We start from the raw sequence: 18,333 nt of genomic DNA, 5'->3' as shown, positions 1-18,333 counted from the left end.
GTGCCCTCCCACATCTTCCAGACCTTTCATTCCAGTTCTCCAGAGTTAATCCTACTGATCACTGGTCAAACAGCACATGTGTTGATATCAAGTGCCTTGCAATGCAGGAGAACGCAGAAGCCCTACACTTTATCCCCGAGACCTTACAGAAAAGCACGGATGTCTTCACGTATCACAACCAAAGGAGGAAACTGCAATTGAGGACAACACAGATGAACCACAATGGTGCTTCTACAGATTGAGAGAGCTTAATTTCTTTTAAAACTAGACTCTTCCACATGTCTGGTAAATGCCCTTAAGCTTCTGGACTACTAGCTACTTTGGGAGGATATGTTGAAATTTTTCCTCTGACAGATTATTCTACTTAGTGATAATAATAACTATTACCTGAAACGTTAATTGAAACTTAAGCGTCTTCTGTCCCAGGAGAGCACTTTGACAGCATGGCCCCTGGCTACTCTGGGATCTACCTTCCCCTCTCACTGGCTTTGACCACAGTCTCCACCCTGCAAAACTAAGTCTCTGTAAATGAAAATACACATTGCAGGGGGAAAAGAATAACAAGAGTTTTTGAAGAGGAAGTAGTTTATAATGTAAAATCACCTCACTGAAAATATCCTGAAGTAGCACCGTACCTAAAGCTCAACAGACATCTCCCAACTACTTTCCATCCTAGAGAACTCTCGCTTCCATCCACAGCCACCTCATCTTACAAAAAGCTAGGCTGATAGATACTCTTCCAATTTTCAAATTCTTCAAAAGAGCACAAGAGGGGAAAAAAAAAAAAGTACGTTCTGAAGTCTCTGACATACCCGCAGGTGAAGTATCTTCCTGTGCACCTCAATACAGTGCCTTCATACTGAACACTTCATAACATTGCAGAGAAAGTTAACAATACAAGGCAAATACCTATGGACGTGCTTCATGCAATGTCTTCCCCTGAATTTAACAATTTAAACTTTGGGAAGCCCTTTTTTCTATTTTTATTTATTAAGTTCTAAATCATTTTCACTTGCCTAATAGTTGTGTTTCTAACCATTTTATCACAAAAAGCAGTCTATTACTGAAACGGGGGTTTTTTGTTTGGTTGTTGTTTTTTTTTTTTACCCAAATATAGCTACCTTCATCTTTGGTAAAAACAAAGATCCTATTGCACAAGTTCACAATGTATAAAAAGAAAACCTTCCAACTCCTAATACCTTCTAACTGGCTTTTAAGAGGAAATTAGAACGTGTGTTAAAATTGACAGAAAGTCATTTGGCCGCTTACAAAATCCCTACAGAATCTACCCTCTGTACCAAAACATATACATTTTGATATCATGGATCTAAAGGATTATTAGATCCTTTTAAAATTTATTTTCAGCTGTTAAAACATGAAGTGATTAGATGGGAAAATATTATCTCGATGAAAATGTAATAATCTAACACTCGGGGCACATAGAAAGTATTCAAACAGCATTTATTCTCTTCGTATCAAAATCAGGATATCGTTAAGAGTTTTGGTGCTTCTGTTGAGTTCAGCTGCCACAGTATCATAGTGATATAGCTCTTTAGATAACCTATACCCAATTCAATTAAAACTTCACAGTGATCACTACAGTTATCCATCACATCAAATTGCACTTAAAAGTAAATTAGGAACCAGTGCAGATCACAGAGCATCAGTATAATGTGTTCTCTCCACAAATAACAAACACTGAAACCAGCCATCTTCTACATCAACTAAAATCTCCAAGTAATTCAAAGCCTTACCACATTTTAGAACACGCTGCAGAAATCCATTCCTGAGGTAAGGAATTTGGATCGTTGACGCAAAGCTTTTTTTCTCAGCGCAAGATACCCAGAAAAACCTGAAGATCCTATTGCATTTTATAAACCCTTTAAGTAGTGGGGTGGAGAAGGGGTGCATGTGTGCAAAAAAAATCTACTGGAAAATCAAAATCTTAACTCCCACCATATTGCTCTTCCTTAGGGGAAACAGACTATCATTTTGTTTGTACGGGTGCGTGGCTGCATGGCACATGTTGATATTGTTGAAATCATTAAGATTCCTTATCAGAGCAAGAGATATGATGCAACGAAGATACTGCCCACGCAAAAGATGAACACTGACTTTACGAGCAACAGAATCTGACAGCAAAGCAACTTAGTTGCATATGAAAAGAAGATCATGCTAAAGAAAGATCACAAGAAAAAAAAAAAAGCTTTTGCAAGCATCTCACTATTTAACCACTGATAATTGGTTTGGTGAGTACTAATTTTAATACTACTAATCAGCCTCTGCTGTATTTTTAAGATGCGCACACACTGCCTTGGATCATGCTCTTCTCTCTAAAAAAACAAGTCCAGTGACATATTAAACCGTAATCATATTTCATTGGGCCACATGAGCTGATGCTATCATTGCATACAAAAAAAAAATATCTGGATTATCAGAGTTTATGCTTCCCTCTTCCATCCCCCCGTGAAAGATGTACTTTATCAAGGTCCAATATAAATCTAATAGCTCCAGCTACGTAGTTATATTGCAATGTATCATATTAATATTTCTGGAAGATAAAAGACCTAGAGATTAAATGTATTAAAACATTGGCCTTAGTTTTATATATGCCATCAACTTATCAAGAATGTGCCCTTAATCCCTTTGAATCAACAAGGGGCAGAGGAAGGAAGAACGAAGAAGCTTTTATACCTCGGACCAGCAAGTAGGGTGTATGTGCGAGTTGTGGCGGTGGAAGGGTCATAAGAGTTGCTGCGGTACTCACGAATTTTTAACTGCAAACTTTTAAAAAGGCTGGGTGGCATTCCAGCAATTTCAGAAAATTATACCAGAGCTGAACGGTATTTGAGTCAGTTAGAACAAGTTTATTTTATGGTCTAGAAAATTTAGATTCAGTAGGAAAAAAAAAAAGCTCTTAAGTCAAAGATGGATCTGACAAGAACCATCTAATTAGTTCTCTTATACATATTCCACTGACAATTCAGCTGATTTACTACCGAAAGAAGCATTTTTCAACTGCTGCAAATTCTGTAAATTCAAAGGCATGAAGGAAAATTATGGAACCTATTTCACCTCTTTTTGTGCCTTTTCACCTTGGAGCTACAATAATAGGGCAAATGCTTCATGTATGTGAGTAATGGGTAAGTGTTCTTTAATACCTTCATGAGAGAGGAGGGAAGATCACAGTTTTTTCTTACTTAGTCATGGATTTCAAGAAAATATCTGACAAACGAAAGGAAGCACAGCAGCATTATTTGCTTTGTGGATAAACACGCACTCAATTCATACGTGCCCCTTTGCGTTTTAGGCATACAGAGAGAGTCCTCCTAAATGAAAATGCTTTCTTCAGGGGTGAGATCACAGCTTCTCCGGGCGGAAGCCTCATCTCACAACAGCATATGAGCACCGTTAACATTCTGACGTCACTCATTTAAAAGGGATAATAGACACAGGACTTCTCTCTTTTGGCTGGTTTAATTACCCCAACAGGATGCCAGGCCAGACTGGATGGTGCTTCTAGGTTCACTGTACTGTATGCATTTCTGATAAATGGGAAAAGAATAGATGACCTGGCAGAAGGCTCAGACAATAACATGTGATTTACAGGACATGAATGCAGCTACTATAAGATTTATCTGACAGCCCTCTCCGATAGTGGACTGTTGAGTATCCGATGGAATGATTTCTAGTCTGGAAAGTCTGCTGCTGAGTAGCCATACACATTATTTATTTATTAGATGTTTTGGGTTGAAACCATTTTTAAATGATGCACTTCACAATGCTCAGCCATAAATTTAGTTTTAAACCCTGGAAGGGAGGTAGTGTTATTGGAATGTGTGTCAGACTGAATTAGGATGAGCAACACAACGCTTTTATAAAGTGGCCTTGAACGCAACGTCGATTCTTTCAAAAATGATATTAATGTCAAATAAGCAGGAACACTTTGCAGTAATATTAAATGAAGGATTTCTTTATGTTTTGATAGATTTATATAAATCTGAGCATACACACAGACACGTCTCGAAATGTAGCGTGTCTATCAAAAAACACAACTGTTTTTGTCTTAGAAAAAGCCTTTTGTCTGTATCTCAAACCACCTGTTTCTCTTTTTACCTTCTGTTAAACATAAAACAATGCATCACCATCTAAACACAAAATTAAAACACAAAAGCAATGATCTTTCTCTGTGTGCCTAAATATATGAACTTTAAACAAGAGAAGGAATTAACCAGGTGTCACAAATAGTTTCACAGAATGGTATCTTTTGAATTTTTTATAGATCACTTCACCTGGGAAAGAACTTTATTTTCACAATTTTATGAAAAAAATACTTGTGAGATGTGATTATTATTATTCCATTTTGCAATTCTGAGAAAGAAAAAACATATTCCAGACACAAATCTAAGCAAATATCAGAAAAATTACACGTTTCAGAAAAACAATCCAAGTGCTTACATTGCATATACAATGTTTAAAAGAAATATTCAGAAAGAGGTCAATATAAAAAACACCAAGGAGATTAATCAGAGTAATCTTTCAATTTCATAAAATGATGGCTGACAAATTTGTGAAGTTTTAAATCAAATTTGCAGATACTTACTTTGTGACTATGCCACATTATTTATGTGATTAAAAACTAGTTTTTGACCTGATCTTTTGATCTTTGGCACTTCATCCTCTCCATCTCCTCTTAAAAATTAATTAAAATTTTAGCAAAAGGATATCACTTCACTTCCCACCCTATCTTGGGCCAAATAAAAAAAAAAGAAAAAAGAAAAAAAACAAGGAAAAAAAAAAAAAAATCAATCAAGCTCAACCCCATCTCCTCCCAGTATCTGTAAAATGTCAGCTTGAAATTCAATTTCATATCTCTCAAGCTTTCATGTAGCAAAAGACAGTTCACTTCTTAACAAAATAAATCACTTCTGTGATTGCCACGCTGACCTCTTTGAATTAGGAAAATTCAAAGTGAAAAATGTAATTATCACCCCAGAACAATCTGTATACATCTGGAGCTAATTTTAGATTCATTTCTCACATCATTTTTCATATTCTGCCAAAAATTACAGCTGCTATGTAACTTTAAAAAGACTTTGAGGTCTTTTTGACTTTATTGGTTTATTTCTACTATTTCACAAAGAACAACCTCAGTCTCTGCAACTAGCACTGCTAAGCAATCACGATATCCTCAATTTGATTAGATTAGCATTAAGTGGCATTGTGACACACATGACAAATAGATGCATTAGAGCACGTCATTTATTCCTTATCCTTTCCACTTCCCAAAACCAAACAAGTGACGTACAGTACAGAGCAAAACATGATTTTAAAAAAAGATTAGATTACCCTACCAAAAAAGAAGGAAAGGTCAACCACTAACTATCAATACAAGCAGCATGCATACTGAAAACTAATTTTTAAAGTGGTAATACCAAGCTGTCAGGCACATATTTAATACTCAGATTACTTTTACTCTAACACGTTAGCAAATGCATATTAAGTCTTGTATAAGGATTTCTTGGTAGCAAGGATTCTTTTCTAATCTAAATGAGCAGCAAATTCTTATTCTGGAAGTCGTGAACAATGTCCACTTCCAGTATTGCCATGTGTAAAATAATCATCTCTAAATTCCAAAAGTTCCATAAGGAATACTAAATTCCTTTCAGGGTAAAAATATATTCTATTTCCTGTGGACGATGGAAAACTAGGTGAGCAAAGTTCTAGATACGTTCATTAATAATAAGCTCACTAGAAAACATAACTACTCCTCACTAGTTCATTGTAAAATCTATTAGGTGTAATCTCCAGAAGTAATTGTTCTTATTGCACTTTATTGACAATGCAGACTATCGATTTTTCACACCTTCTATGATTCTTTCATTTGTATTCATGAAATGTCTATCAGCACACTCTAAATAAATTTGGCAATATAGGCACTAAAACGAATAAATCGATGTGAAGAAACATTAATTTTGCATTATCCTGATTCGTCAGGCAAGCAAACCATAAGGGCTGTAAATGAAGGTCAAAGGTTTTGAAATGGGTCAGAACCCTTGACCTCTAGACCAATACCATTCCCATTAAAAAAGGCTATTTTAAAGTTTTAAGTAGGGGAATTTACTACCAGAAAGGTATCATTTTTAAGGTACCAAAAGAAAGGCTCAATAAAAACAATCTTCCATTTAATTACAAAAAAGCAAGCAAGAAACCCCAAAAGAAAATCCAATTAATACAGCATATACAATTTTAAGAAAGCTCCTTAGGCTCTGGCTCTTTTCTAACCACAGGAACAGGCAATTCTCAGGTTCTTATATATCCAAAATCACTTTGCCTTTAGGAATGTAGAATGCCCCAAACTGCTGACAACCAGGGTTGCTTTCTTAAATTTTTCTCAAATTCTTAGTACTTGTCAAATCAATTAAGAATGACAGGGTTTCAAAAGTATTTATCACTCATTTCATAACCTCTACACAAAAGGAAAAATTCCATTAATCCCAGAGGATTCAGCATGCCAAGATGCAGAAATCAATGTTTCTATAACCTTAATATTTCATTGATCCTATTTTATATCTTACAAAAATGACAGCATAGAATTATTTAGGCACACCATCGTCAAGGTTATGTCAATGCTCAATAGTAAGGAAACATAAAACCCTTAGGATCTCTCTGTCCAACTGCAGAGACACATTACTGTGAATATATTTTTTTTTTAAATATCAAAAGGTTACATATAACCTTAAGTTAAAATTAAAATTTTAACTGTAATTTCCATTGCGTTTAAAGACAGCAAATTTCAGATAACGTTGTTACTTAAACCTCACCTGAGAGCAAAGAAGCATCACCAGCTCCACAACTGAACTGCTGGATTTCATGCACACGAGACCTATAAAACCAAAAAAGGGTATACATAAATGCATGCTTACATGGCACCAGCTGTTAACACAAACTATTTTGAAGCGCAATAGATTAGGAGCATTTTGACAATCAAAAGAAAGCTGAAATTCTTATACCACTTCCAGCTCAATTTTGTACTTTATCAGCACAAAATGAAGGTATGTATGTGAGAGAGAGACCATCAATTCCATGCCTCGCATCTAAAGGTAGCTAATAGTAATACATTACCCCCATTATTCACAGTTTCATAAATGTTTGTACGTCAAAATGATCAGAAGTGTGGTTAACATATGTTATATTAATCCACTGTATCTACATTTTGCTATTTCTTGAAGGATTGGGTCATTATATATGCAGAGAAGGGAAATGGCTTTATGACCTTTGCTTTCTCCATTGCGCCTTCTCCTTTCAGCCCCCAGCTATCAATCAAGTTTCCATTTTGTTTCATGGCAGCAGACATCCCAAACACTCTTATTAGTACTTTGACCCTTAACCCCACACTAAACCTTAGCAGAAGTGCAAGCAATAACCTATTATATATTCTCAATTGTTTATAAACTAATTTGACTATTATTTTTATTTGTATTCGCATTTTGCTTTGGCTTTGTCTACAACTAGTTTTTAGGCCCAAAAATTGGTTTCATATGTTTATTTTTGTCTAGGCAGTGCATATGCTCCAAATAATTTCCATGTTTTTTGTTTGTTTTTTTTTTTGTCTTCCAACCTATGAAATATTCATCTCTCTGTGTACATTATCTATACTACAGTCAAAATATTTTGAAACCAGATTATCTTTTCTTTACCTTCAGGCAAGAAAAAAAATGTAACTAAATAGGATATTTACTTCCCTGGCAAGTAAAGCTTTGAGAAAAATATCCTTCCTGTTACTTTTAGTAATTGAATTAAATAAATCTGTTCACAATGCAGCTTCCATTAAAATGTTTATCAGCTAAAGCGATGCCCACATGTATAATCAAAAGTAGAATCCCATCTTCTTCACTCTTAAAGAAGACAATTCATACACTTCTTGCTGCCACTTCTCCCTACCCCAAAAGGCAGGCAAGCTAAATTTCTAAACTAAATAACTTTAGTTTCAGTGGAGCTTAATGAAGTCTCGATTTTGGTATCAGCAGTCTTCAGTAAAACACTTACCAGTGTTTGATACTCTAACTGTGTTTCTGACAACGTTAACCATACAGGATGCCTGTCCTATCCATGAAACAAGTAGTTTCAAAAGCGTTTTTATAAAAGAACTTAAATTCCCTAGGAAGGTAGTAGATCTACTAGTGAAACCACAGCTCACGTGCAAACAATCAGCTCAAGTTTAGCAATCATGAGCTTCTAACATGGGAGTGCTTCATACTGAAGCCGGAACAAGCTCAGGCCCTAATTCAATTCATGGCTTTAACTGGACAAAAACTTCAATCTTCACTCTAAAAATCAGCAGACAAAGCAAATTTATACGGTATAGCCAAATTATGAGAAAATTGAAAAACTGGCTTTCACTACTAAATTCCCAGTGTTCCTATAAACATGATTTTTTTAAATCGAGGACTATAACGTCTGCACTGCAGAACTGAGCCTCGTTTTTAAATAGAGAGAAACCCACCAGTAGAAAGAAAACTCAATCATCTCAACCTCAATCATTTTAAGCCAACACCAGGAAAAGCCATGATCGTTGTTGTGCACCTGAATCTTCATCTCCTCAGAAGAACCAGAGAATTCTTCTTAATACTGACAACATATTCCTCTTACCTGTATGACTGCCTTCCAACTAGAAACCAAAAAGACAGAAGCAGATTCACGTGCAAAAGAGACACCATAACATGCTCTGCTGACATAGTTCCCAAGAAGCCACCTGTTGTAGTCTCACAGTAAAAATGCAAGGTGTTTGGACTTAACTTTCTATGCTAGACTCTATAGTTGAGTTTGTATCAAAGTGTTGACCCTGACACCAAGTCTTCTTTTGAAGGCTCTCAAAACACATTTCATACTCCAGCTTCTACGGGACAATTCCCTGGAAGGAAACTATGAGATGAGATGGAGGCAAAGAGGTAGCTGAGAAAGCAAAGTTGAGGCGGCAATGACACGACCTCAGAAGACTAAAGACCCAAGGACAGTGAAATCGAGCGGACAGCACTGTGTGGGAAGGCAAGAAGAAAGCTTCTAAGGCAGAGCCAGCAGAAAAAGAAACAAAAAAGACATTTTGAGTCTCGAAGGTAAAACAAAACACACATAAAAACCCCTTTTTTTAAATGGAAACTTACTTGTACCTTCTATCAGCAACTCCTGCCCATGGCTGCCCAAAAGAGTCCGAGAAAGAAAGGGAGCAAAATCCACAAAAATCTCTCTCAGAAGTGGGGCAGCTTTTTCCAAAGCATGTTCAAGCCTGTCTGTAATACTAGTAGAGAGATATATGTGATTAACAAAAAAAAGTAGTAAGTTGCTGAAATTTTCTAGAAAGGAGTATAATTTTTGGCAACATTTAAGTGATATACACACATAAAAAAGAATCAATAATTCGATACCCGTATTTTCCCAAACCTTCATTAGGTATTGAACATGAGCAAAACAACATTCTTAAGTGATGTGAAATCAGAATATCAACTGTAATATCAAACATGTGAGCTACAGCACAGCTGTTCAGATGTTCAACTGAGGAAGTTACCTCATATTTGAAGCAGAATCCTCAGGCACTGAAGAAACTGTAGGGACAGATGGCAAATTTGAACTAGAGGATCCCCTTCCTACAAGAGAAAGTAATAAAGGAATTAAATAAGAAAATACGCCCAGAGATCAGACAACTGGACCAGAAAATAAAGCCTTGAGCTCAACCTCTGAGAAACCATGGTTTTCAAGTGTGCGTGAGGACTAGGGAAACCCTTTTACCTCTTTGTACCTCAAACTTTTCTTGCCACGAGACTCCTATTTACTTACATCCGCGTTCAACCAGGTACGCCATGGCAAGCCTTTTAAATTTTGCTCTAGCACAAAAAGTAAGTAATTCAAGGAAGCCTTGCAGTTTGCTTTGTGAGGGAAGTGATGCCTATCGGCCTTATAACCCTTGATTCTCTCTGACCAAATTTAAGACACTTAACAATCTTAAGCAGTGAATACAAATAATGTCTTAGTCTTACACCCTTAATACTCCTGTAGTGTACTTGTATAGCTAATATATAGCCAAATGGTAACATTTTAAAGCATTTATTTTGGTTATTGGAAGTCCATATCCAATTTCAAGTAACTTGCATAAAACCCCCTTATTTTTTTGGCTAAAATTAAAACATATTTGTGCCAAAATGAAGCAGAATACAAAATGAGCAGGTATTTTCAACAGCCTGGCTTAAATTTTTGCAACACTGGGACGCTGACAAAGACAGCTATGATAAAATTCTCCATTGCACTGCCAGCATCATTAGTATGATGGCAGCGGTATAACCTCATTTATGAGTTATTAACTTCGCCACATCAATTATTCAAAGGTTGATAGGGAAGACTGGGTCATTTATGTATCCTGTGCTTACAAAAAAAAAAATATGCAATTGTGTTATGTCAAATTGACACTACATGGCTCTCATCGGTACAGTAGGAATCTGTAAATACTAAATTTTGCTGTTCAGTACATGAAGAGAAATACAACCTCCATACTGCAGTGTGGATTGGTATCAGTGATGATGAAGAGGGGGGTAAGGAAGACAGTCAGAGATTTCACAGGTATTTGCTGCCAGGATGGGAACGGTGACTCACAAATCTCGTATTGCATTCCAAACTATAGAGAGGAATGAATCTTAGCAGACAGATTTCTGTGCATTTCCCAAGAGCATGGCTGCTTCTAGTCCATCTGCAATCCTATCTCTTTCCAGCCTTAGACCCTGTCCTATTCTCTTTCCTCTCACCTCGCCACTTTCAGATTCTTATGGTGCTTGGGAAAGGTTGGGGGAGGGAAGGAAAAAAGCATGAAAGAAGAGAGTTTAATCATTTCAGTTCTCACATCTACCTTAGCAAACACGTGGCCCTTTTCAGAACTATAACTATAGAAAAATTTCTGATCGTCCAACCTACACTGGAGTGAGCTCAGTTAAACGCAGCTGGTCTGGAAATAAGCTGCTAAGATCTTGGAAGTGTCTACCAAAACATGTCAACCGTGACTCTTCAAAGTCTTTCTACTTGACTGAAGTAGAATAGATTTGTAAAAAGATGGCAAAGACAGATCCCTGAGATACTAAGTTTATTTCTCCTGTCAAATTTCAAACTTTTGCTCCAAAACACTGGCACGCAGAGCTTCCCCCCAGAAATGCTGGGGGTTTTGTGGTTTGTTTAGGCGGGGGTTTTTTGGTGGTTTTCTGGGTTTTTTTCCTCTCTCTAATTGGGGAAGATGTTTTTCTCTCCTGCTCCTTCAAAGGCAGCACAGAAACTGATAAATCAAACCAATGCATCAAAATGGTGTAAGGTTTTGTACTTATTTCCTTTTCTTTCTTCATAGGTAGGAGATTTCTTTGTGAATGTGATTCACTTATGCTTTTCATAAATTCAGCACGAAGCTCTTATTTTGACTTTTGTAAGGGATGACGGGTTCAGAGAGAACTTTTGAGCGGGCCATACAAAATGAAGGACAAGAAAGTGGGGACCAAAGCGTTAGCTGAAAGCAAGGTGGAATCTGAATCTTCTGGGCATTGTTTCCTAAATAATTTATCTAATAAAGGCAAATCAAAGATATATTTCTGAAAATTTCACTGGTGAACGCTAGATTTTGTAAATATTTTTCAATATTTTCATGGATATAATTCCATTTCTTTAAGATCTGGTTTTAGATAGTCAAGTCACCAAAAAGTATTTTGAGTATTCCCAAAGGAAAACCAACCAAACGATGCGCCGAAAACTAGAACAGAGCCTTCTGTAGAGCAATACAAAACAAAGCTCACAAAAGGCAACAATCCATGTGATTCAATGGCTCCAAAGACTCCAGTTGTTTGTGGGATACTTAATAGCTACAATCATTCTTTTTTTGGGGGCAGGGGGTTGAAGAGGGCAGGTGAGGTTTTTTTACATACATACATTCATACTTAAGTATGCACAATGCACTGCCTGTTGGGTTAAGGCTTTAAAACAATTATTTCATTTTCATGATACCTTTCATACTTAAATAACGTCACTAGAATTCCCAGCTGTCTCCCTGAAGCCCAACATCCCTGTTCTCATTAAACAAGTCTCTCTAACTTGAAAATATTTCTAAGTCCACATGGCCAGTAGTGGACTTAAGCCCATACGCCATCCATAAGGGGAAATCAGCACACTGATCCGCATAGCTCATCAGAACATAAAACTGAAATGGCATCCAAAGCCTTCAAAATTACAAAGTCCTCTCAATGTGCAGATTGCACACGCAGAATGACTTGTTATAGAAATGCTTGCATGCTTTTTACTACATTTATTATTTTTTTTATTTTTTTTTTTAATTATTTTTTTTTTTTACAATCTGTGACTGGTAATCCACTAATTATTGGGTACGTTAGAAAGTGAAAAATATATACAACTAAAATCCCACCATATTAGGCACCATCCCTGGAGGTATTCAACAAACGGGTTGACATAGTACTTAGAGACATAGTTTAGTGATGTGGGGGGTTCTTTGGTAATGGTTTTCTTTTGGTTTGTTGTTTTGTTGTTTTTTTTTTAATCAGAGTTAGGTTGGACTAGATGATCTTAAAGGTCCCTTCCAACCTATATGATTCTATGATTCATAGAATATGCACAGCAAAATCAAGAACTACTTTATCTGTGAAAAATAAGGCTTTCACAGTGCAGCACAGTAGCGTGAGTTTTACAGTTAAATTAGATGAAAACAATTTGATGCAATATTTAGGCCACAAGTAAAATAACTGAAGGAAAAAAATTAGAAGAAAAATTCAAGGTAAACATCCACAAGAACAATGAAAGGACATAATAGCCATCATGAGGCTAACAAGGAGACAGACACTCAATCCGGGGTAACTTGGTTTTTGTTGTTGTTTGTTTTATTTTGTGGGGCGCGTTAGGTTTTTTTGTTTGGTTTTCTGTTTTTACACACAATGGCACTGGTAAAAATGGTTAGAGTGGAAGGTAAACAAAATCACCCACAACACAGACAGGACATGATTTTTTTGCTTCTAGAAATCAAAGCAAATTGATTAGGTTAAAATGTAAAACTCTATGAAGTTAAAATTTACTTTTAAATATAGACATAACTGAAAAAGCACTGATAATTTGAATTTGACAACAGCATAAGGCAGGCATCTATATAAACCGATCTTTTTGAAGTTTATGCATGGATATTTATGGCCTGAATTTCTTCATGCTTATCATCACCTAAATCCACATTCCAAACTCAGATATATTTCACTAACAGGGGTGAATCTCAGATTTATCACAGCTAAGAATTTCAGGTTTGGTTTGTTTTTTTTTTTTACATAGAATTAGGCATAGTGATTCTTGCATTCAAAACTTGTTTTCTGGAAGTACTTTTTTGACTTTATTTAACTGAAAAGTGCATTTTTATTCTACTATTTTTTCTGCCTTGGTAAAAAAAAGTGAAAATACTTCAGTAGCATATTTTCATCCACAGCAGACATGTGGGTAAGTGCAGTAGCTACTTCAAACATGTGGAACTAAACTGACTTATCTCTTCCTTATCCTTTCACTGATAAACTGGCTCCTTCAAACTGACAGTTTTACAGACATTTGCAAGAACATAAAAGAAAATGCAAATAGATCATCTGTCTAGCACCCTTACAGTGAAACCTTATTGTTTATTCAAGGTCCCCAAGGGTCTAAACAAATAATGTCTCTAGCAATAAAATATTGTTGAAGAAACTCCTCGTGCAAGATCCTTACGGTTTTGCATATAAGCTTACAAAGTACACTTGGCAACACACACGCAGTGCATGATATACTTTACTCTGGGAGGATGAAGACAAGGTAAAAAACACCCAGAGAGTTGAATTAAATAGCCATACCTCTTAATTTTGTGCAACAGACCTACCGTACATAAACACATCGATGCCCTTTATGAAAGGAGTATCTGGTAAAACAATGAACTCATTTAAAAATATGCTTGCGGGCTGGAAGTGTACAATGCAAGACTACAATGAAAGGTTTTACAAGCTAATATAAGGGATCTGTTACATAAACACATCTGTAGGTTAAACCGAAACAGATTTCACAAGACAATGGTGCACTCTCTAAAGAGAAGTTGCTTTTACAACAGTTTTTATCCTGAAACAGCATTAAACCGTTTCCATTGCATATCATTAGGAATTGAGATTTTTAAGTGTCATGCTGCTTTAGTAACTAGCCTTCAACTACTGTCACTGTGAAGTTGGAATTCTCTTTCAAAGAGTTACTATAATCCATCGAATTTCTTGAACTACTTCTGCACTGATGGCAACTCACTTCACATTCATTTTTCTTACTTTAGCTTGTCTCCCACTAACTTATTTTATTGTGCGACTTCAAGGTTATTTTCACCTCTGTATAAAAATCAATGAATACCATTCCTCTTTGCAAAACAAGCCAACTGTGGGAGAAAATTTACATTTTCCTCTATGAAGGACTAGAATTCAGGAGTCGCAACTCCTTTTTTATCTCCCGTGACTGCTTATTCCCAGGTTTCTTTCAAGCACCCACCTCCTTTTTCACCTCCACCTTTGACACGGGCTTGTTTATGACTTCACATTTCGGGGAACAGCCCACGTCTCTGCTTCGGAGAAGCAGAAATCCTGCTGGCAACGCTGTGTGGCTCAGAGGCAAAACAAGTGAAACTCTAAGAACTTCAAGTTAAGAGGGGGAGGAGGCAGGCAACAGAAATGGAGTGGAACTTCTCAGTGCTTTCTACACTCAGAGTATCATTAAGAACAAGATGCACTTTACTCCTGCTTCATACAGACTTTTCCTCCTCCTTTTATAAACATCATATTTGAGTCAACCATTTGCAAAATGAATAGTGAAAGCCTCAAAACTGCATTCTTTAGAGTGAAGCACTAATAAAACACATGTGAAATCCTTCAAGCGCATCAACAGAGAAATGCAAAGCATCAGAGAAACCCGTGGGAGTGCAAACTGCAAAACAGTTCAAGAAAGTTCACACCACTTCAGAACACCACAACTGTAATCAAAACATTTAAAAGGAAAACTAAGTGACAAACAAAAATACAAGCATCCCACTAGCATATTCACAACAGCTCAGACAACATCACCAAGTCCTGCCTATCTAAACATTAGTTCGCCCTTTCCAAAAGCCCTCCTTGGACACAGAATGTGTAAAATCTCTGCCTCAAATCTCACCTGCAGACTATGAGCCAGCCCACAGAAGCAGCAACCCAAGTAAATTCCTCCTCCTTAGATTATTACTAGTAAATACACTCTTTTGCTAAATACCACCCTCTGTAGGGGACAAATGATTGGCTCAACATGGGAAGGGGGCTTTATTGTCCCCATTCATTTCCTAAATTTTTCAACAATTGGAGCAGCAATTCCAGCACACCAACAACCCAAATATCAGCCATGAGCAATGCATACTGACGGGCAAGTTTAGACAACAAGGTGCCCAGCTATATTCAGGAAAGGCTTTTTGTGCTGTGAAACATTCTGAGCAAAGGTGAAGAAACTTCTCCTGCAAAAAGGCCAGGCTGTCGGAGGCCAAAACATGTTTTCACCCTCTTTCAAAGTATCAGAACAACAGAGTGAGCTCAGATGGTTATCTTTCCAACTTGTCAACACTTTGTATTTGGTACGCCAAGACATGTCACATCCACTTGATACGAGCTTAGGACAATCTTAAGGGTCAAATATCCGAGATACTCACAGACCTTGAGCTACAGGCAAAATGCAAACTTCAGGAAAAAAATATTAGGAAGGAGGCTGATGAATTCTGAGCACGCACAAGTGACAATGGAGGCATCTGGAACCACACAGACTGACTGATATTTCAAGACTGATCCTACCTTGACCAAGCAATTCTGACATCACATCTAGAGGTGGAGGATATTCACTACTATATAAAACTTATTCCCAAATTATGCTTATGCACAAAGTACAACTGAAACACTACCATGTGCTGTTTAATCCCATTTCAATGTTTATATCTTCCTTTCATCTCTGCTTTGGAATAAATCGACTCAAGTCTCCAGAGTAAAGCATTATATGTTATTATACTAAGGCTCAGTTGGCTTAATCAGTTTTTAAAACATATCAAACAAATGCACACAAAACTCGCTTTTAACAATGGTTTGATTTTAGAAAAAACAGCTGAAAGGTATTTTTAAATACAGCAATAATGCTTAATAAGTAGCCTTCACATAAACTGTGAAAAAGCCCCAAATTTATATTCATTGCATAAACCCCTAGTCTCACTACTTTTTAAAAAAAGCATTTAATTCATTTTTTTCCTTACTTACAAAAGTAAACAGACTTACAATGACAGTTAGCTTAAAAACATGGGAACAACATATTGATTCTCTCCTGCACGAAAAGAAAAATTAGTGAAAGAACACGTGATTTGAATGCAGGGAAAAATTATATACATTATATTTTGTTTCTATAGGAAACTTGCTCATTAGTACTTGGATCTTCAAATAAAAAAGTAAAAGGCCTAATATAGAACTTTATTTCAAACTTAAATGTGTGCAATTTACATGCGCAACATTAGTGTACACCACTTCAACCGTGCAAAATTTTTGTTTCCATGCCATTATTTTACTGGGGAAAAAAGAAACACTCTCACGTTTTAATCTGTTTAAAGCATGATTTCATTTAGCCCTTTACTTTTTCTTTTAATTAATTAGATTGCCAGTCTAAACATGTCTACTATTTTAAATCCTGATTAGTTTCTTTTTATGCATATCAGTTCAGATTACATGTCCAATTTTTGCCAAAACTCCCAGACATGCTGGAAGTCACACAGTTACAAACTACATCAGTATTGTTTACTGTCTGGATTTCTTGTACATTCTACAGGCACAGGAGTACTTATATTTTCTTCTATACGTTCTTAAAAGATTGACTAAATCTGAAAATCAATGTTCATCTGCTTTGTTTCTATTAAAAGCAAGTGAATACTTACTTCAGAAATTGTAATAATTAAGCCCACATCTAACCTGAGTAAACCAGTATGAAGTTAACAAATAAGCAATTATTTAAAACAATTTCAACATAGGCAAGGTTTTATTATTTTAAAAACAGATTAGCTGCTCAGAGCCAACCTCCCCCAAAGAACTGTGACATTTTCAAGGACAGCAAATTTTCCTAGTCCAAGCATTACTCCTACACTAGTATAGTGCTACTTCCTGCAATTCAGTCACAAAATGGATTCTCCCTTTTGCAAAGAGTAAGAACATGATAGATTTCAACAGCTTTTCTTTTCCTTTGTCGTAGCTGGAACAAAACCTTTTTGATTTTCCCAAGAAACGCAACGGGCAGTTGAAGATGGCAACAAATACCTTCCAGACACACGAGTACTAGAGGACATGAGAAGGGATTACATTTTTATCCTCAGTATTTGCAATTTGGATGTAAGTTCATAAAAACAGGAAGCAAGAAATTCAAACATCGAAAAGAAACACCAATAATCAGGCATAGTTTGACATTTCCTTGGTTAAGATGCAAATCTTAGGTCTTGAACGTTAAACTTCATGGACACAAACAATTATGAGATCCTACACAGTCCTGTGACTTAAACATGGCTAAGTAGAAAAGCATGCCTTTGACACAACATATAAGGTTAAACATCATTTATCTCACACAGAACGACCAGAGAGACTAAGGGTTCAAAGGACCACTTGCTTATAAACAACCTACTCAATTTTTGTTCCCACTGAAAAAAAATGTCCAAAGCAATTAGTTCAGTATCAACACCGAATTTGACCTCAGGCTAAAGCTATTGGAAACACTTGCATATAATTTTCAGTCCTACCTAGTACTAACACATATAGCCTTGGACAAATACACTACAATTTATAAATAAACTTATATTTTACATAACGAAAAGTCTGTAACAAAAAGCAGCCTTTAGAATATATCATATTCATACTAAATGCAAGTTAATATTGTATATCTGCTTTACAAAAACTGTGAGAAATCTTAAAATTATGACGAATATTGCTCAGCACTTGCATTTGCTCTGCTGGATGAAGGCAAAGGGAGAACTCCCAAAAAGTTTAGCAAAGCTATTTTTTAATACAACACTACTTTTGTGCTTTTTTTATTTATAAACAGGTTATTTTTTTACATTTGTGTGGCTACAGCACCAAAGCTAGGAATAATAAAACAATCTGGGCGATAAACTCTCAGAAAATATCAAAAAGGATGAATTCTTACAATCATGAACTCATATAATCTCACTGACAATTGGTTCCTAGAGTCACGTCTGTTTTCCAGGATCTGATACTGGTCTTTGTTAGAGGC

The 18,333-nt window shown here is 36.2% G+C and overlaps 1 protein-coding gene across 2 annotated transcripts in view; it reads right to left on the bottom strand.

Annotated features, from left to right (window-relative positions):
- Positions 1–18,333, bottom strand: part of LRBA (LPS responsive beige-like anchor protein) — a 416,351-nt gene that overhangs the window by 295,476 nt on the left and 102,542 nt on the right. For both annotated transcript variants that reach the window (XM_074154664.1, XM_074154665.1), the window contains 3 exons: positions 9,566–9,644; positions 9,165–9,298; positions 6,825–6,886 (listed from right to left, as the gene is read on the bottom strand). In XM_074154664.1, coding sequence (XP_074010765.1) covers positions 6,825–6,886; positions 9,165–9,298; positions 9,566–9,644 — 275 coding nt within the window. The remainder of the gene's footprint in view (positions 1–6,824; positions 6,887–9,164; positions 9,299–9,565; positions 9,645–18,333) is intronic.

The sequence above is a fragment of the Numenius arquata genome, chromosome 10 (assembly GCF_964106895.1).
Source record: "Numenius arquata chromosome 10, bNumArq3.hap1.1, whole genome shotgun sequence".
NCBI lineage: Eukaryota > Metazoa > Chordata > Aves > Charadriiformes > Scolopacidae > Numenius > Numenius arquata.
The sequence above is the reverse complement of the archived record's forward strand: the minus strand, read 5'-3'. Positions and strand labels throughout refer to the sequence as shown.